Here is an 18,603-nt window from a genome sequence, read left to right as displayed (position 1 = left end):
TAATAAAATTGAGGATTTGGAAAACAGGTCCCGGAGGCACAACCTGCATTTTTGCGGCCTACCGGAGAGCCAGAAATATAACAATTGAAAAACCATAATTCCGAAACTAGTAAGTGACTTATTATCAGATTACACGCATGCATTAGACGTGGATAAAGTGCGCATTGAGAGAGCTCACTGCACGTTGGGTCGAGTCTGGCCTAATGCACCATGTGACACTGTGGCGAAATTTGTGGATTATAAATTAAAGGAAACTATTCTCTCATTGGCACACTCTAAGGCACCATTTACTTGGGATACTTATTCCATTGAAATATACCAAGATCTAATCACCAACATGCTATGGAGACAGCATGAGTTGCGACCCTACACTCGATATTTGGCAGACACAGGAATAAAATATAAATGGCAATATCCACTTGCACTCAATTTCTATTTGGAGGGAAAATTACACAGTGTGCTCGATGCAGGAAGCGAAGAAACTCTTCCCTGGCATACATAATTCTCTCGATAAAGAACGGGAGGCAACTCCTCTTCAATGTTCACCAGGAGACCTTCTTCAACCACACTCCAAGTGGCAGCGGTCCACAAAAGGAAAGGGTTGTCTCACAAGAAATGCCTTGACAGCTCCAGTGGAATCTTTGCAACAATCAGGACATGGTTAATTTTCCTGGAATGTTTTAGAGTATTACTGATTTGATGTGTCATAATGATCCAAGAAAATGTGACTGTAAAGCCATATGGACTTTACTCCCAAGGTGTGTGATATATGTCTCTGGGAGAGCTTTCCGAGTGGTTTTCTATTATATTAGTTTATTAAGAGAGCTCAGGCTGAGCCCTGCAGATTCTACCACCCCTGGTTGGGTTTGGTTCCCCTCGATTGTAATATGACGGAGTTCTGTCATAGATTTTTTGGGGTACTTGCCCCCTGTAGGCAATTTCTTTTCCTTGTTATGTATCTGTTGTAACAGATATTGTGTGGGTGGGAGGGGGAGGGGGAAGAGTTGGGATTTGGGGGTTTTCAGGGGGAATTCTTCACCATTTTGCCCATGAGAGTTTGTGTTCACTTTGCCCTCAGATGACTGATGTACATTTTATGTCCTTTAATGTGCGGGCTAAGTCACACTGAATATAGTAGAGGGTGTGTAATCGTAGCTTAAAGGGCAAAGAAGTCAAAGAATTACTGTATAACTGGATAAGACTTCTCAGTATGCAAATAAGCAAAATATATATCTGACTTGTAAAATAAATAAAGTGTTCACATATACTCAGAATTGTGAAATTTGCCAAGAGCATTAGCTCCTATAGCCAAACCCTCTGCCCCATCACTGTGTATGACTTATTTTGAAAAAGAGCTTGAAAAGGACATACTGTTCAAGTGCTCAACTAATTTTCAGTGGCAAAAGAGAGAAAGAAGTTCCCAATTAACTTTCAACTGTGTCAGCAGGTCCCGACATGGACCATGTACAAGTCATTGGTGAGGCCCACTGGAATACTGTGTCCAGTTTTGGAGGCCTCATCTCTACAAGGATAGAAAAAAAACCGACCAAACACCACAACTTGAGGTAATTCAGAGGAAGGCAATGAAAAAACAACAGTACAGGGTTTATGTCATAAGAAGTATGAGAATAGACTGGAGGACTTGAATATGTATATGCTAGAAAAAAGAAGAGATATGGTATAATATAGACCTTTAAGTATTTGAAAGGTACTAATATTCAAACAAATCTCTTTCAGATACACAGAGGCAGTAGGAGTAGCAGACATAAATGGAGGTTGCAGGGAGGTAGACTCAGTTATAATTTCAGGAAATACTTTTTCACAGAGAGGGTGGTAGATGCTTGGAACTCCCTTCTGAGAGAGGTTGTAGAGTCCAAAACTGTGAACGAATTAAAAAATGTGTGGCATAGACACATGTTTAAATAGAAAGAGGATGGAAACACAACATGGCTTGTGTGAGGATAGTGGGAGGTGAGCCCAATGCCAGACAAGACTTCTACAGTTTGTGTCCCATAAATGACGAGAGAGAAAGAAAATCCAGCATGGGGGAATGGAGCCCGATGTCAGACAGACTGTGTCTGTGTCTTGTATGTGGTGAGAAACCAAGAAGAGTGGTCAAATCCAGCATGAGGGAATGGAGCCTGATGCTGGTAAGACTTGTACAGTCTGTGTCCTGCAGGTGCCGAGAGACAGATGAAGGTTTGACAACTCCGGTGTGTTGATCATTTTATTGTCACACGAGTGGCGGACACTACATATCATCCCTATTATGGCTGGCATAGTGGTGATGTCACAATCAACATTTAAACATGGGTGACCCGGGCCTACAAAGAATGGTGGGCAAAGTTCTGGTCACTCTGGTTTGACTGCGAGGGTCCTTTTATGTAGTTATTTACTATATTACCTAAATTGTTACATATCTGCTTCTACAGTCAAACTTCTGAGATACTAATATGGTCCCACTTTCCTTACCTGAGAAGGCCATATACACTCCTCCCTCTGTATTCGCGGGGGTTAGGGGAAGAGCTGGCTTACAAATAAGGAAAATTTGCGAATAACGTTTGGGCTGACTCTGACCCACCCTGGATCTTATCTGGTGGTCTAGTGGTGATGCGGGGCAGGAGCGATCTTACACTCCTGCCCCGTGCAGACCCGTGCAGTGTGTTCCTGTGGTCCACGAGACTAATAATAATAATAATAACAACTTTATTCTTCTATACCACCACAGTCGAATGACTTTTAGGCAGTTCACATCGAAGAAGGCTGGACAATCAGTCAATTACAGAATGCAAGAAGTGAGGGTACAACTTATTACATAAGAAATATATAAAAGGAAAATATGAATCTTAAGTATGTAGTATAGATCTCTTGTATGCAACCCAAGGAATAAAGGCGAATTGCAGAATGAAGCGAATTACAGAATAAAGCAGATTACAGAATAAAACTGGACAGCGAATTACAGAATGCAATTAGTGAGGGTCTCAGTAGACAATTTTAGACATCTAAGAGTCTTCATAGATTCCTGGTATTGTTTTGGTGTTCAAATTTATGGGAGTTTCCGTTGTAGTCTCACTGTAATAGCCATGTACGATAGTGTTTGTAAGTAAGCTTTAGCTGAGAACAAGGACTGTTGAATTGTTTGAACACAATGAATGTGTTTCTGTCTTATGGAAGGAAATCTTTGGCTTATGTCTAAAAGGGCTCCTATAAACCAAGGTGGATTTGATTTAAATCATGGTTTTCTTGCTGGTATAATCTTAATATTTATAACCAGATGTCATCAGAATAGAACAGTTCTTGATATACTGCTCAAAATAGTCCACTACAGAGTTCCATTTAACATTTTGGGATAGCGTTAGCTTGGTTCTAACCATTCTTTTCAGAGCTGCTGCAGCAAAATGATTGTTCCAGAAGTATTTAGCAATTTTAATGACATTAGTCTTTATTTTGGGGAGGCTGGTCTTTGGCTAGGAGGTGCAGCAAATGAGTACTGCAACCATACGAGCTTGGTATTCTCTTCATCCTCTTCTGAATTTCTTCTCATCTTGGATATATTTGCAGCTTCATCTGTGACTAAATTGCATCCTAGAAATTTGAATTTTTGTTCACATTTTATTATAGTTTCTGCTGTTACTTCCTGTAAGTGTTCTGCTGTATATTTCCTGAGGTATCAATTGTTTCTGCAAGAAAGACAGTCCCTTCTTCTGATGTTATACAAGCACATATAATCAGATCATTGTGGACATTATTCCACCCATCAAGACTTACCCAAAAATTTAACATTGCATGAATATACAGCCTCATGCTACATAATTAAAGATTAATCCTGATTTCATGATGCATAACTTTTGGCCTATAATGCATCTAATATAATAAAACGGTAAGCCGCGCATGCGCACTTCCTATGCGTGCGTCCGTTTTCCGTGAGCTGTAGCGACCCATAGGAAGTGTGCATGCGCGGCTTACGGTCTGGCCTCACGCGAGGCAAGACAAGTGCACATGCGCGCCCTTCCCTGCTCTCCACCTGCGGAGCGATGGCTGCCGGCCGCTAGCACCCCCTGCCCTCTCCAAGCCGGGACCGAAGCCAGCCAACGATCGCCTCCACAGTGCAAAATTACTTATCTGCCAAGCCCGCGAGGGGAGGAGGGAAAGGGCTGGGGGCTGTCCCGCTGGCAGCATGGCCCCGATCCCCTTGCGCCGCAGCAGTGTCAGTAGGGAACAAGTCGACGACTCCCCCCTCCCGCACCAACCGCTGCCGCTCCTGTTTGAAGTGGCCTGATGAGGTTCGCGGCCGGCTCCCGTTCTTACCTCCCTCCATCCATTCATGGTTCCTGCCGCCGCTGTCGCTCCTGTTCAAAGCGGCCTGCTTAGGTTCATGGGCGGCTGTATTGAACCTCGCAGGCCGCTCTCCACATGAAGCACGTTCCCTCTGACGCAATCGCGTCAGAAGGAACATGCTACTATATGGAGAGCGGCCTGCGAGGTTCAATACAGCCCCCATGAACCTAAGCAGGCCGCTTTGAACAGGAACAGGAGTGGCGGCAGGAACCATGGATGGATGGAGGGAGGTAAGAACGGGAGGGGAAGCCAAAAATGAAGGGCTATGGAGCAGGCAGAAAAGGGAGCTGTTTTGGTGGGAGGGTTGTGCTGAGTGCACGAAGCAGGCAGGCAGGCATTGCACAACAGGGGGAGAGGCAAAGGGGGCTGCTTGGGGGTTGTGCTGGGGGCCGACAGCAATCATGGGGGGAACAGAAGAGGGCTACAGAGCAGGCAGATATGGCACAACAGGGGGCCAGAGGGAGAGCGAAAGGGGGCTGCTTTGGGAGGAGGGGTGTGCTGGGGGCAGACAGCAATCAGGGAGGGGGGAGGAACAGAAGGGGGGCCACGAAGCAGGCAGGCATTGCACAACAGGGGGAGAGGCAAAGGGGGCTGATTTGGGGGGATGGTTGTGCTGGGGGCAGACAGCAATCATGGGGGGGGGAGGAATAGAAGGGGGCCATGGAGCAGGCAGGCATTGCACAACAGGGGGATAGGGGGCTGCTTTGGGAGGAGAGTTGTGCTGTGGGCAGACAGCAATTATGGGGGAGAACAGAAGGAGCCCTAAGCAGGCAGGCATTGCACAAAAGGGGGAGAGGGAAAGGGGGCTGCTTTGGGGGGATGGTTGTTCTGGGGACAGAAAGCAATCATGGGGGGGACATAAGGGGGCCACAGAGCAGGCAGGCATGGCACAACTGGGGGCCAGGGGGGGAGGGAAAGGGTGCTGCTTTGGGGGATGGTTGTTCTGGGGGCAGACAGCAATTATGGGGGGGAACAGAAGGGGGCCAAGAAGCAGGCAGGCATTGCACAACAGGGGGAGAGGGAAAGGAGGCTGCTTTTGCAAGCAGGGGGGCCAGGGAGACAGACAGAAAGAAAGACGCACAGACAGGGGACCAGGGAGAGACACAGACACAAAGAATGACAGACAGACAGTGTCCAGAGAGAGAGAGACAAATAAAAAACAAAAAACAAACATACAGACATCTAATCTAGCACCCGTTATTGTAACGGGCTTAAACACTAGTCTTAAATAGAAATATATAGATTTTTCCTCAGAAAAGCCTTTTAGTTAAAAAATATCCAATTAAAATAATCTGATTTTTTAATTAAAAAAAAAAAAATCATTGGTTTTTATTCATCCTGCAATAAACAAGACTCTGTGAATTGAAGAATCAGAGTTGATGAAAAATCTTGAAATTTGAAAAAATGAATTGTCCCTGAAACATATATGCCAATGATTGGAAGACTAGCCAAATGGTTAACACAGTAGGCTGTAAATCAGGGAAACTAGGTTCAAATGTCACTGTAGCTACTTGTGATTTTGGGCAAATCACATAACCCTCCCATTGATTGTAAGCTCTCTATGGATAGGATATATCTTCTGTATCAATAAATGTAATTTGCCTTGAACTACTGAGAAAGACAGGAGCTAAATGCAAGCTGTAAGATTCACTACTACTAATTATTTCTATAGTGCTACCATCTGGTACGCAGTGATGTAGAGTCACAAATAAGACAGTCCCTGCTCAAAAGAGCTTAAAATCTAAACAGACAAGAACAATCTAAACAGACTAGAAAGAGTAGTTTAACTATCAGAGAGCAAAAATCAAAAATTTAAAGAGATCTGGAATGGTGCACATGCATCTTACCTCTCTAAAGACTGGGCTTACCAGTGTAGAAAGACACTGAGATTTGGGCTGGCGTTTGATTGGTTCGACCTGTTGGACATTTAAGCAAAGAAATATCATTGAATATGATTATGAATCCCATACACTGGCTATCTGTTCTATGATGAACACACACTTATGCATCTCACTCTATTTCAACACAAACAATGTGATCCAAGCCTTCTCTCATATAATGACAATAGGTATGCATTATATTTTGCTGCATTAGTAAAAATGTGTTACTATGTGAACTTTGTTGTTTTTTGTTTTTTTTTTTGGGGGGGAGGGAAATACCAGCACTAGATTATCTGGCATATAGCAGATTCACAAGAATTTAAGCACAGTTTGCAAATTGGCACAGAAGCACAGGAATTGGGCATACATTGCTGCTGTCTACACTTTTTAGATTTCTCCCCTCTCCTTCTGCTTGTGAACAAATACATCCTATACAGCCTTGGCTCATACTATCATACTATCTAAAAAAGCCAGTGAATATTCAAGTGATTTTTGCTTTTGCCCCATTAACTAGCTTGTGGTTATAGGATTTCCAGATCCCATCCTGAGGAGCTCTACTATGAAGCCATTGCTCTAGCTTTCTCAAAGTATGCTCATATTCCCTTTACACATGACTAGCGTGGAGGTTTTAACAGCAATCTGAAACCTTCTTGGATTCTGGCATGCAGCTATTACAAGCAAGAGTCAGTAATACTGATACAGTTCCCCCAAGGTATAGTTTAGAGCAGTAGTTCCCAATCCTGTCCTGTAGCACCACCAGGCCAGTCGGGTTTTCAGGCTAGCCCTAATGAATATGCATGAGAGAGATCTGCATATAATGGAGGTGCCAGGCATGCAAACCTGCTCTATGCATATTCATTAGGGCTATCCTGAAAACCCGACTGGCCTGGTGGTCCTCCTGGACAAGGTTGGGAACCACTAGTGTAGAGATTGACACGGGGAAAAAAATCTGTCCCCGTCACTGCCCTATCCCCGGCCCACTTTCCCTTCACCGCCCCATCACTGCCATCCCCTTCACCGCCCCGTCACCGTCACTGCCATCCCATTCACCGCCCCGTCCCATCCATACAATCCTCAGTACTGCAATATTTAGCTTATTGCTTCCTTATAAATCAAAGTTCTGGCTACTGAACTGGAGAAACATGTTCAGCTGGCAGGGCTTTATTTATAAATTTTTATCAACACAACTAATATACTACTTTATTCTAAAGCAAAAAAAAAAAAAAAGAAATAGAATATTTTTCCTACCTTTGTTGTCTGGTTTCTGCTTTCCTCATCTTCTCATTCAATTCCTTCCATCCACTGTCTCTCTTCTCTCTGCATCTTCCATTTGCTCTGTTACTGTGCCTCTTCCTTTCTCCCCCCCCCTCCAAATTGGTCTGGTACCCATCTTCTTTCCCCCCCATAGTCTGGTATCTTCTCTCCACTCTCTCTTCCCCATTTCCCTTCAGCGTCTTCTCCCAATCTCTCTTATCCATGTCCTTTCAGCATCTTCTCCCCACTCTGTTTTCCCCATTTCTCTTCAGCGTCTGTTCCTCTCCACCCCACCTTTCCTCCCTTTCTCCCTCCCTGCCTCTTACCTTCATGGCGCTTTTACCCCACCCCTGCAGCAAGAACACCTCTTAGCCGCTTCCGCCATGCACCCTTGAAACACAGGTCTTTTTCTCCGTGTTAACTACTTGCCTTTCAGCCTTTTTACGTTCCGCTATTGGCAGTTTTATTCTGAATATTTGCTGTGATATTTTCTATTTTTGATATTCAGCTTGTTTATAGTTTTGATAATTTGTCATTTGATTCAAGCATATTTGGACAAAGTGCAACAAGCTATCCCATAAGGCAATGTAGTATTTCTTATCGAAGCAGGAGGAGCTCCCAAACCACTTCCGTTCAAAGGTGGCCAATTCCCGCAATTTAGCGTGCCACAGCATGGTAAAGGGAGAGTTCTCCGAGATCCAACTAGATCTACATCCCCGAGACGCCCACCCCTGAAATACTGAGCTCCCCCATCCGTCAGGAAGTTGGAGTTACCCATGAAGCGGAGAAGAGGAGAGACCGCTGTGCTGAGCCCTGTCTACGCCTCCACCAGCATCAAGCCTGCCGCAAAGGCCAAATAAATTGCAGTTGCTCTCTATGCCAGTGAGAAGGGTCCTGTTGTGAGTGAAGCATGTTCATGAATGTAAAGGGAAAGCTCCAATCCTCAACCCACCCCGGAGGAAAATAACACTCGCACCCCATTTTCCCTTCATGTATCCATCTCATAAGAGCGGCCACATTGTAAAGGTGAATGTCCAGGACATTAAGACTCCCTAGCGATTTGTCCAGCATCAGTTGTGCCATACTGATTCTAGGGGCTTTAGAGTTCCAAATAAACTTGGATATAAGCGTCTTAAAGTTAAGTTCTTCTCTGTGTCACAGCCAGACCAGTATCGTCTATAAAGGGTATAACAATTTGGGGAGCATTACCATTTTGACGAGGGCCACCCTGCCCATCAGTCCCAAAGGGAGGTCCTGCCACGCCAGACACAACTGACCAATCTCCTCCAAGGGCCGTATTACATTGGCAGTATAGAGAGTAGAGGGCTGTGTGCTCAAGAAAATACCCAGGTATCTCATTGGCTTGACCGTGGGCAGGATGGCCAATAAAGCATGCTATGGTTCCGGTTCCGGTTCCCCCACCGCCAACAATAAAAATTCAGACTTAGTACAGTTAACTTGGAGGCCAGATGGATGGGGGGCCTGGTCCAGATATAAAAGAATATCATCCGAGAATAAACGAATTGTGCACTCTTGACCCCCCACCCCACCCCACCAATGGTGTCGCACTGTCGGATTTTAATGGCTAAGGGCTTTATGGCCAAAAGGAAGAGCAGTGATGACAAAAGGCATCCCTGCCAAGTTCCCCGCTGAAGACCAAAGCAGGGAGTTAGACCCCCATTGATCAACAGACGTGGCTGGGGCTCGAAATTCAAAGCCCTCACCCACTCCAGGAAGGAGCCCTCAAACCTGTACCGCTTCGGTGTCCAGAAAAGATACTCCCAGGAGATGTTGTCGAATGCCTTATCCATATCTAATCCGGCGATCGCCGATTGTCCCCCCTTCCCCACATGTTCTCAAATAGCTCCCAAAACTTTCAGCAGATGCATAGCGGCCTGGTACAAAACCCACCTGATCTGGATGAATAAGGCAGGGCAAGATGGAGTTTAACTGTCACGACAAAGTGGCCGCCAGCAACTTGATATCCTGATCTAAAAGAGAAATGGGCCTGTACGAACTCACCAGTTCATGGTCTTTACCGGGCTTAGGCAAGAGAACCACATGGGCTAAGTTATCATGAAATGTGCCTTCGCCTGCAGATACTTCATTATACAGGGCACACAGGGATGTGCTACTAAATCCTGGAGTATCCTGTAATATTCCGGGACCAGACCATCAGGGCCTGGCGCTTTCACCAGGGTGAGGGAGCGTATACTGGTCAAAACTTCCTCCTTTGTAAGCGGAGTATTTAAGGCTTGCAGCTGCAAAGCCGGGAGATTAAGATCAGAGAAAAAGGAAACCATAGCTTCCTTGTCAAGTGGGTGCTTGGCGTACAGGTTCTTATAGTAGGAAACAAATTGCTCTGCTATTTGCAGAACATTGGTGTACCGCACCCCCCTCTCATCTCTGATGGAGGAAATTATTTGTTTCTTTTTGGGCGGACGCACTAAATTGGCTAAGAGTTTTCCAGTTTTGCTCCCCCACCGGTACAACTGGTACCGATTAAATTGCCAAGTGTTCCGCATGTGGTCATTAAGCACCCCCTTAATCTGGTCCCCTTAACTCTGAGTTCATGTTTGTCCGAGTCAGAGACTAAATATGATTCTGCCGAATAGCACGTAATTTTCGTGTTAGCTGCAGCAACAACCTGTCGCACTCCTTCTTATGCGCAGTGTATGCTAGAATATGCCCAAGTAACACTGCTTTAGATGCATACCAGTATATCCCAGGATCCACGTCTGCAGTTTGCTTTGTCAACCCATTTAGCTCCGAGATATGCCCGAAACTCCTGATCCGAGTACAACTGGGGGGACATTTTCCATGAAGTATCTGTGGTTGGAGATGAACAAGAAAGGGCAATCCCCACGGGAGTGCGATCCAAGACAGTGCAGTCATATATCTGCGCGTGTGGCCGAAGCAAATAACTGATGATCAAGAAGGAGGTAGTCCTGCCTCGCATAAACAGTGTGAGCATGTGAGAAGAAAGTAAAGTCTTTGTCGTACGGGTGTAGCATTCGCCAAATGTCCACGAGGTCCAAGTGGTGGGATAGAAAATTGACCCCCCCCCCACCAGCAGCCTGATCACGGGGCGGTTTACAATCCATACCCAGGTCAGCGGTGATATTAAAATCGCCGCCCACAATTATGTTATACTCAGGATATTCCGACAAGCGAGACAGGAGTGAGGAAAAGAAACTATGAATGTACACATCTGGGGCATAGATGTTACAGAGCATCGGCTTCATTCCCCAAAGTTCCCCCAGAACCAAAACATATCTCCCTTCACGATCTTGAAACTGCTTATGTAACTGAAAGGGTAGCTTTTTATGGAGAAGGATCACCATCCCTCGCTGCAGACCCCCAAACAATGAGGAATACACCTCACCCACCCAATATCTGTGTAGTTTAGAATGTTCCAATTGGGACAGGTGAGTCTCCTGGATATAGGCTATGTCTGCATTCAATTTTCTTAGGGAAGCCAGTACTCGGGATCTTTTTATGGGTGACCAAAGGCCATCCACATTGAGTGTGACCACCTTCAAGTCAGCCATTGTCATAGGGCCAATACATGTTCACAAGGCCGGAACATAGTGCAAACCACCCCGACAGGAACCCCCAGCTAGGTCCTCGGGCAGAAAAAAATAAGAAGCAGCCCTCCTGTCTAGGACCAATCAGTCCTCACATTCGCTCCCCCACAAACAGCCATACTCCCCATTCATTCCCAGTCATACAACCCCGGACATTCCCCCACAACCCACCCTTCCCCCCTTCTGTATCCATTGCGGTATCTCCCTACCCCATTCCCGCAAATCCCAAATCCACACTTCCCACCCCGCTTATAAGGAAGCCCCCCATATCCCCCAGATAGAAACCAAACAACGAGCGGAGAATAATTGAGGTGCCGAATCAACCCCAAAGAGAAAAAAAAAAAGAGAAAGAAAAACATGGGCTACGGGCTATTGCCAAGCTCTGGGTAGCCCCAAGAGAGTATGTAGATGTTAAGAGTCAGCCAGAGAAGAGATAGAAATATAAACCACAGAAAGCCATCTTAAGCAACCAAATGCAGGTCCATGGTGGGCCCCCTGCCACAGTATAGAGTCATAGGCCTGTCCTGGGAGGATAGAACTAAACCAATCAAAATCAGCAGGAAAGCTGAGAGAGAGAAAAAGAAACCCCAGGGTGCACTAAATGTGGCCTCCGGTGAAGCCACCCTGTCGTCCCATGCCGGCATTCCAAACCTAGGTTCAACAGGCTATAGTCCAGTGTCCAGAAATAGGCGAGCTTCATCCGCATCCTGCAGGGTAAACGACTTGCCATCCCTTCCAAACTTGCAGCTTAGTAGGAAAAGTGAGGGTGAATTGAATGCCTTTGGAGTGCTGTGCTGAACAGAAGGGTGTCATTAGCTTGCGCTGCACCTCCACTCTGATGGAATAGTCATTGAAGACGAGTACTTTCACTCCATTGTATTCCAAGGGCCCCTTTTTACGGTAAGCCCGCAGGATGCTCTGTTTCTCCCTCCAGCTGCTGTATCTTACAATTGTTGTGTGAGGCCTCCGGTTTTCCTGCTGTTGTGGGGAGCCGATCCGATGTGCCCTTTCACAGGTAAAGAGCATGCCGCTCTCCTGCAACTGCAGCTGTTCAGGCAGCCAGGTAGAAAAGATGGCATACAGCTCAGCATCCTTAATGGCTTCCGGGAGCCCCACCAGCCTGAGGCTATTTCTGCGGCTCCTATTCTCCTGCTTATTGAGCTGCGCTTTCAGGAGCTTGGTTTCTTTTTGCAGCACGAGCAACTGGGAATCAAGGCCGCTGTACGTGTCCTCTTGCGCCGCTACTCATTGCTCCACCTTTGTTGGCCGGTGGGCATGAGAATCAAACTTCTCATGCATTTCCTCCATGCTTGAATGGAGTTTATTCAAGCGATCCGCCAGCGCTGCAGACACCGAGCATGTTATCTCTTGCATCCATTCCCCTGCGGGGACTGTAAAAGTCGTGGTCTCCTCCACCATTTTGGCCGAGGTTGAAGCGGGCCGATCTTTAACTGCTCTTGCCGTTTTTAAGGGCATACCAGGGAAACCACTCTGGATGCGGCAGATCATAGTCCTCTCCACCCCAAAGGTAACAATCTGGTCATTGGTAGCGAATAGCAGAAGATATTAGCTGATATTAGTGAGGATATGAGGGAGCTCCACTTGCACGCGTCCACTCAGGCAGGATGCATCACATGACCCCTCTGTATATTCTGTTTTGATGTACAGTGCTGCGTATGTCTAGTAGTGCTATAGACATGATTAGTAGTAGCAGCAGTAGTAGTACATGGTCCCAGACAGTAGCAGAACTATTCCCATTTTCTGAAATAGCACCTGAAGAGAATGACAGGATACAATTTTGGAACCGAGTATTATTGAGGGGGATGGGAATTTGGGATGCCTGATAATGAGGGATTTGATGCCTGATAAAAGGGTTTTCTTGTACTGGGGGCCTGGGTCAGGAGGTCCTTTGATCAGAGCGCTTCCATAGTTACACGGTCGAGTCACATTTTGTGATCACCGCCTACCTCTGACGTCAAGGACGCATAGCCAATGAATAAATGCACGTGTCGTGCGCAGACTTCCCTATCTTGCCAAACTAACAAAAAAGATTGTCTTTAATCAATTAACACCATTCCCCGAGCAAACAAATGCACTTCATCCTAACCAAATAGGATATAGACCACATTACTCAACAGAACTATCTCTTTTGGGCTTAGTCACAGCGGTCAGAAATTATTTGGATCAAAGAAAAATCGGTTCTCCTGATTTCACTTGATTTAAAGATATTGTATAGAGGGGCCTTAACCAAATATCAACCCTAAAATCGTATACCAAATTAGATGAAGGGAAGATAATCCATTGAATATGTAGAATAATCAAATCATTAAAGCAAACACCATGAAGATGTAAAAATGAAAACCACTATAGTATCTGATTATTCTACATATTCAATGGATTATCTTCCCTTCATCTAATTTGGTTCACTTGACACAATTGACCATACACTTCTCTTCAATCATCTTGAAACACTAAGAATTGCTGGAGTCGCTCTTAAATGGTTCAACTCTTACCTCTCCGACAGACAATATCAAGTCCACTTTCAAAACTCTTCTTCAAAGCCATATTTCCCAAGATTCAGGAGTACCACAAGGGTCTATTCTCTCGCCTATGTTATTTAACTTGTTTCTTGCACCATTGTTAACTGTTGCCCAATCTGTAGGATTCGCAGTTTATGCCTACGTGGATGACATTCAACTAATCCACCCAGTCCAGAACTACAATCATGCCTAAATCTTGAATATTAATCAAAAATTAAATCTTGTGTCTGACTGGTTCTGTCAAAATCTTCTCTATCTTAATATACCAAAAACCAAATGTATGCTTTTTTCCCAGGATCAATATGAAACCCTTGTATCCCCAATATGTATCTCTTCAATCCCAATTGAATTTGTACTAAACCACTGAGCCGCGTGTAGGCAGCGGCGAAGAGACACAGGAGCCGGAGAGAGTAGTCCGAAGAGGGGAGAAGGAGAACAGCGGAGCGGGTAGCGGCGAGAGGAGGCTCCGCCCACCCCACCGCGTCAGCGCAGCATCATCGGCCGGGCTCCTCCTTAAGAGGAAGGGAGCCGTGGCGCTTGAAGACTACCGAGCCGCGTGTAGGCAGCGACGAAGAGACACAGGAGCCAGAGAGAGTAGTCCGAAGAGGGGAGAAGGAGAACAACGGAGCGGAGCGGGTAGCGGCGAGAGGAGGCCCCGCCCACCCCACCGCATCAGCGCAGCGTCATCGGACGAGCTCCTCCTTAAGAGGAAGGGAGCCGCGGCGCTTGAAGACCACTGAGCCGCGTGTAGGCAGCGGCGAAGAGACACAGGAGCCGGAGAGAGTAGTCCGAAGAGGGGAGAAGGAGAACAGCGGAACGGAGCAGGTAGCGGTGAGAGGAGGCTCCGCCCACCCCACCGCGTCAGCACAGCGTCATCGGCCGGGCTCCTCCTTAAGAGGAAGGGAGCCGCGGCACTTGAAAACCACTGAGCCGCGTGTAGGCAGCGGCGAAGAGACACAGGAGCCGGAGAGAGTAGTCCGAAGAGGGGAGAAGGAGAACAGCGGAGCGGAGCAGGTAGCGGCGAGAGGAGGCTCCGCCCACCCCACCGCATCAGCGCAGTGTCATCGGCCGGGCTCCTCCTTAAGAGGAAGGGAGCCAACGGCGCGCAGCAAAGGCGCTCGCCTTTGCGAAGGGCCTTTGCGAAGGGCCGGGTCACTACATCTAAGGACCCCAAGATAAGAAGACAATCAAGGTAAGGACACATCCACATCCACATACAAACAAGAAAGGCGTAGGGTTAACAAACACAGAACAAAAGGCAGAGTAGGCCCAGGGAGGACCACATATATAGGGAAACGACAGGCAAGGAAGGCACCGAAGAATAGAAGCAGGGGCAGAGGACAAGAAGCATGGGCAGAAGATAAAGTAGAGGCAGGCCAAGCAGGTAGCACACCTGTGAACATACACAAAGACAGCAACAAGCACTGCAGAACAAGATAAGGCGGAATCGAGGAAAAACACAAATACACGAGCAAGCGGAGAAGGCAAACACAAGGCAAACAAGAGGCAAACATACACACACGCACAAGCAAAGGGGAGCGGAAGACGAAGAAGGTAAGGAAGAGCCAGGCCCAGGGGTGAACATGCTAGCATCAGGACTCCTAAAGAGAAAAAAAGAATGCAAGCCGAAGGAACACAGAGGATGAGCTTCCCAGTGTACTGCATGGACTGCCACATGTACGACTACCTCCCCTCCGGGTTGCAGTCATACGTGTGCGGGCGTTGTCAGGAACTGAAGAGCTTGAGGAGTGAAGTCAGTCACCTGAAGTTGAGGATCCAGGAACTAGAGGGACTCTACATCTCAGAAGACCCCTTCCAGACAGCCAAAGATCTTACGCGAGAGGGGCGCATCGAGGAGCAGGTCAGGGAGCTCGAGAAGTTCACTGAAGATGCCTACAGGAGAGTGCAAGAGCAGGAACACGAGAAGTGGAGAGACGAGGAGGACACACAGAGCAGAAGACAAGAAGTATCTGACACCAAGGTAGAGGATACCCACGGAGGAAGTTTACTGAAAGAAGAGGAGAGGCACTCTCAGTGCCTAGAGCGAGAAGAAATGAGGAACACCAGGGACACAGACCTGCGACCGCAACGGAGGCTGAAAAAGGGAAAATCTGCAATCCTGGTGGGAGACTCAATCCTAAGGCAAGTAGACAGTCACTTAGCAGGAGGGAGAGAGGATCAGCTAGTGACCTGTCTCCCAGGAGCAAGAACAACGGACATCGTCGACAGAATTGTAAGAATCATGGAGGGAGCAGACACGGAAGAGACAGCAGTGATAGTCCACTTCGGGACGAACGATGTCACCAGGAGAGATTACAGCAAGAATGCACTGACCGAACAGTTCAAGATCCTAGGAAGGAAACTGAAGACGAGGACCCAGAGGATAGCCTTCTCAGAGATCCTGCCAGTACCGAGGGCAGAAACGAAGAGGCAGACGGAACTACAATCAATAAATGCGTGGATGAGGAGATGGTGTGAGGAAGAGGGATTTCTCTTCGTGAGGAACTGGACAGCGTTCTGGGGAAAGAACAAGCTCTACAAGAAGGATGGTCTACACCTGAGCACGGCAGGAACTAGACAACTAGCAAATAACATCAGAAGAGCGATAGAGCAAGCTTTAAACTAAACGGAAGGGGAAAGCCGACAGTCGACCCGATATCGATGGTTCGGGAGACAGTATCCAGTGAAGGTACTGAGGGGGAAAAATGCTGGGCAGACACATGTGGACAGCAACAGGTTATGGAAAAACAAGGGAGACAAAAGAAGAGAGAGGAGGACATGATAAACATACTACAAGGGGAAGTCAAAAAGGAACGGGAAGATGGGAAGGCACAGGAAGAAGAAAATACGAACATGCCACATGGGCAAGGCAATAGAAACATACCACAAAGGGAGGACAAAAGAGATAAAATGCAGGAGTTGGCTGGCCAGGAAGAGGACAGAAAGAAGACTGAAGCACATGGGAAAACAGCGGGGAAGACTAAATGCCAGGACTTGAACTGCATGTACACTAATGCAAGGAGCCTAAGGAACAAATAGGGGAATTGGAAGTCATGGCCAAAAATGAGAACCTAGACATCATAGGGATCACGGAAACATGGTGGAACGAGGAAAACAAATGGGACATAGTACTGCCAGGGTATAAACTCTACCGAAAAGATAGGACTTATCAAAAAGGAGGAGGAATAGCACTGTACATAAGGGAAACCATCCACTCAACCAGTGTGGATACAGCAGCGGCAAATGGACAACTAGAGTCATTGTGGGTTAAAATACCAGGAAAAAACGGATCCGAGATAAAGATGGGACTGATCTACCGTCCACCTGGGCAATCTGAAGCAGTGGATACAGAAATGGTAGCCGAGCTGAGGAGGGAATGCAAGAACGCTAACACTATAGTTATGGGAGATTTCAACTATCCCGGGATAGACTGGCGTCTTGGAAATTCAAAATGTACGAAGGAAACGGAGTTCCTGGAAGCCGTCCAAGACTGTTTCATGGAACAACTTGTCCAGACTCCAACGAGAGGGGCAGCGATCCTGGATCTGATCCTCAACGGGCTTAAAGGACCTGCAAAGGGAGTGGAAGTAATGGGACCGCTAGGAAACAGTGACCACAACATGATTCTGTTCCAAGTGGAAGTAGGATTACCAAAGGGGAAGAGATCAAAGGGAACAGCGTTTAACTTCAGGAAAGGGAACTATGATGCCATGAGACAAATGGTGAGGAAGAAGCTCAGAAACAGCTCCAAGAAAGCTCTGTCTGTGGAGCAAGCCTGGTCCCTACTCAAGGACACGGTAAGTGAGGCACAAAACCTATATGTACACAGATTTAGGAAAGGATGCAAAAAGAATCAGACTAAAAACCCAGCATGGATAAACAATGAAGTAAAGACAGTGATAGGAGACAAGAAAACATCATTTCGGAAGTGGAAGAAGGACAAAACTGAAGGAAATTGGAAAGAGCACAGGAAGCATCACAAAGAATGTCACCGAGTGGTCAGAAAAGCCAAGAAAGAATACGAGGAGAGACTAGCCAAGGAAGCAAGAAATTTTAAACCATTTTTCAGATATGTAAAAGGGAAACAGCCAGCGAGGGAGGAGGTGGGACCTCTGGATGAGGGAGACAAGAAAGGAGTGGTGAAGGAGGAAAAAGAGGTGGCTGATAAGACTAAACAAGTTCTTCGCGTCGGTCTTTACAAAAGAAGACACATCCAATGTGCCGGAACCGGAAAAAATCTTCAAGGGGGATCAGGAGGGTATATTATCATGCATGGAGGTAAGCCTCGAAGATGTTCTAAGGCAGATAGATAGATTAAAAATTGACAAATCTCCTGGCCCAGATGGGATCCACCCGAGAATACTGAAAGAGCTCAGAGACGAAATAGCGGAGTTACTCAGGCATATTTGCAACCTATCCTTGAGAACAGGGATAATCCCGGAAGATTGGAGGATAGCAAATGTTACACCAATCTTCAAACAAGGATCGAGAGGCGACCCGGGGAACTATAGACCGGTGAGCTTAACCTCAGTTCCCAGGAAGATGGTTGAATCACTGATCAGGGAAGGTATCAATGAGCATATAGAAAAAAATGAACTGAGGAGAACAAGCCAGCACGGTTTCTATAAAGGACGATCGTGCCAAACGAATCTATTACATTTCTTTGAGAGGATAAGCAAACATTTGGACCAAGGACCAAGGACCATTGACATAGTTTATCTGGATTTCCAAAAAGCTTTCGATAAGGTACCCCATGAGCGCCTGCTGAAGAAACTGTGGAACCACGGGGTGGAAGGGGACGTCCACAGATGGATCCAAAATTGGCTGGTGGATAGGAAGCAGAGGGTAGTAGTAAAAGGACACTACTCTGACTGGAAAGGGGTCACGTGTGGTGTCCCGCAGGGGTCAGTGCTGGGACCGCTGCTGTTCAATATATTCATTAACGATCTGGAAACGGGCACGAAGTGCGAAGTTATCAAGTTCGCAGACGATACAAAACTCTCC

The 18,603-nt window shown here is 46.7% G+C and overlaps 1 protein-coding gene across 8 annotated transcripts in view; it reads right to left on the bottom strand.

The window, feature by feature from the left end:
* STK25 (serine/threonine kinase 25) overlaps positions 1 to 18,603 on the bottom strand; it is a 407,778-nt gene that overhangs the window by 73,392 nt on the left and 315,783 nt on the right. For all 8 annotated transcript variants that reach the window (XM_033957946.1, XM_033957945.1, XM_033957950.1 and 5 more), the window contains one exon: positions 6,186 to 6,254. In XM_033957946.1, coding sequence (XP_033813837.1) covers positions 6,186 to 6,254 — 69 coding nt within the window. The remainder of the gene's footprint in view (positions 1 to 6,185; positions 6,255 to 18,603) is intronic.

Source organism: Geotrypetes seraphini, chromosome 9, assembly GCF_902459505.1.
Source record: "Geotrypetes seraphini chromosome 9, aGeoSer1.1, whole genome shotgun sequence".
In the NCBI taxonomy this organism is placed as follows: Eukaryota; Metazoa; Chordata; class Amphibia; order Gymnophiona; family Dermophiidae; genus Geotrypetes; species Geotrypetes seraphini.
This window is presented reverse-complemented; position numbering and strand designations above follow the sequence as displayed.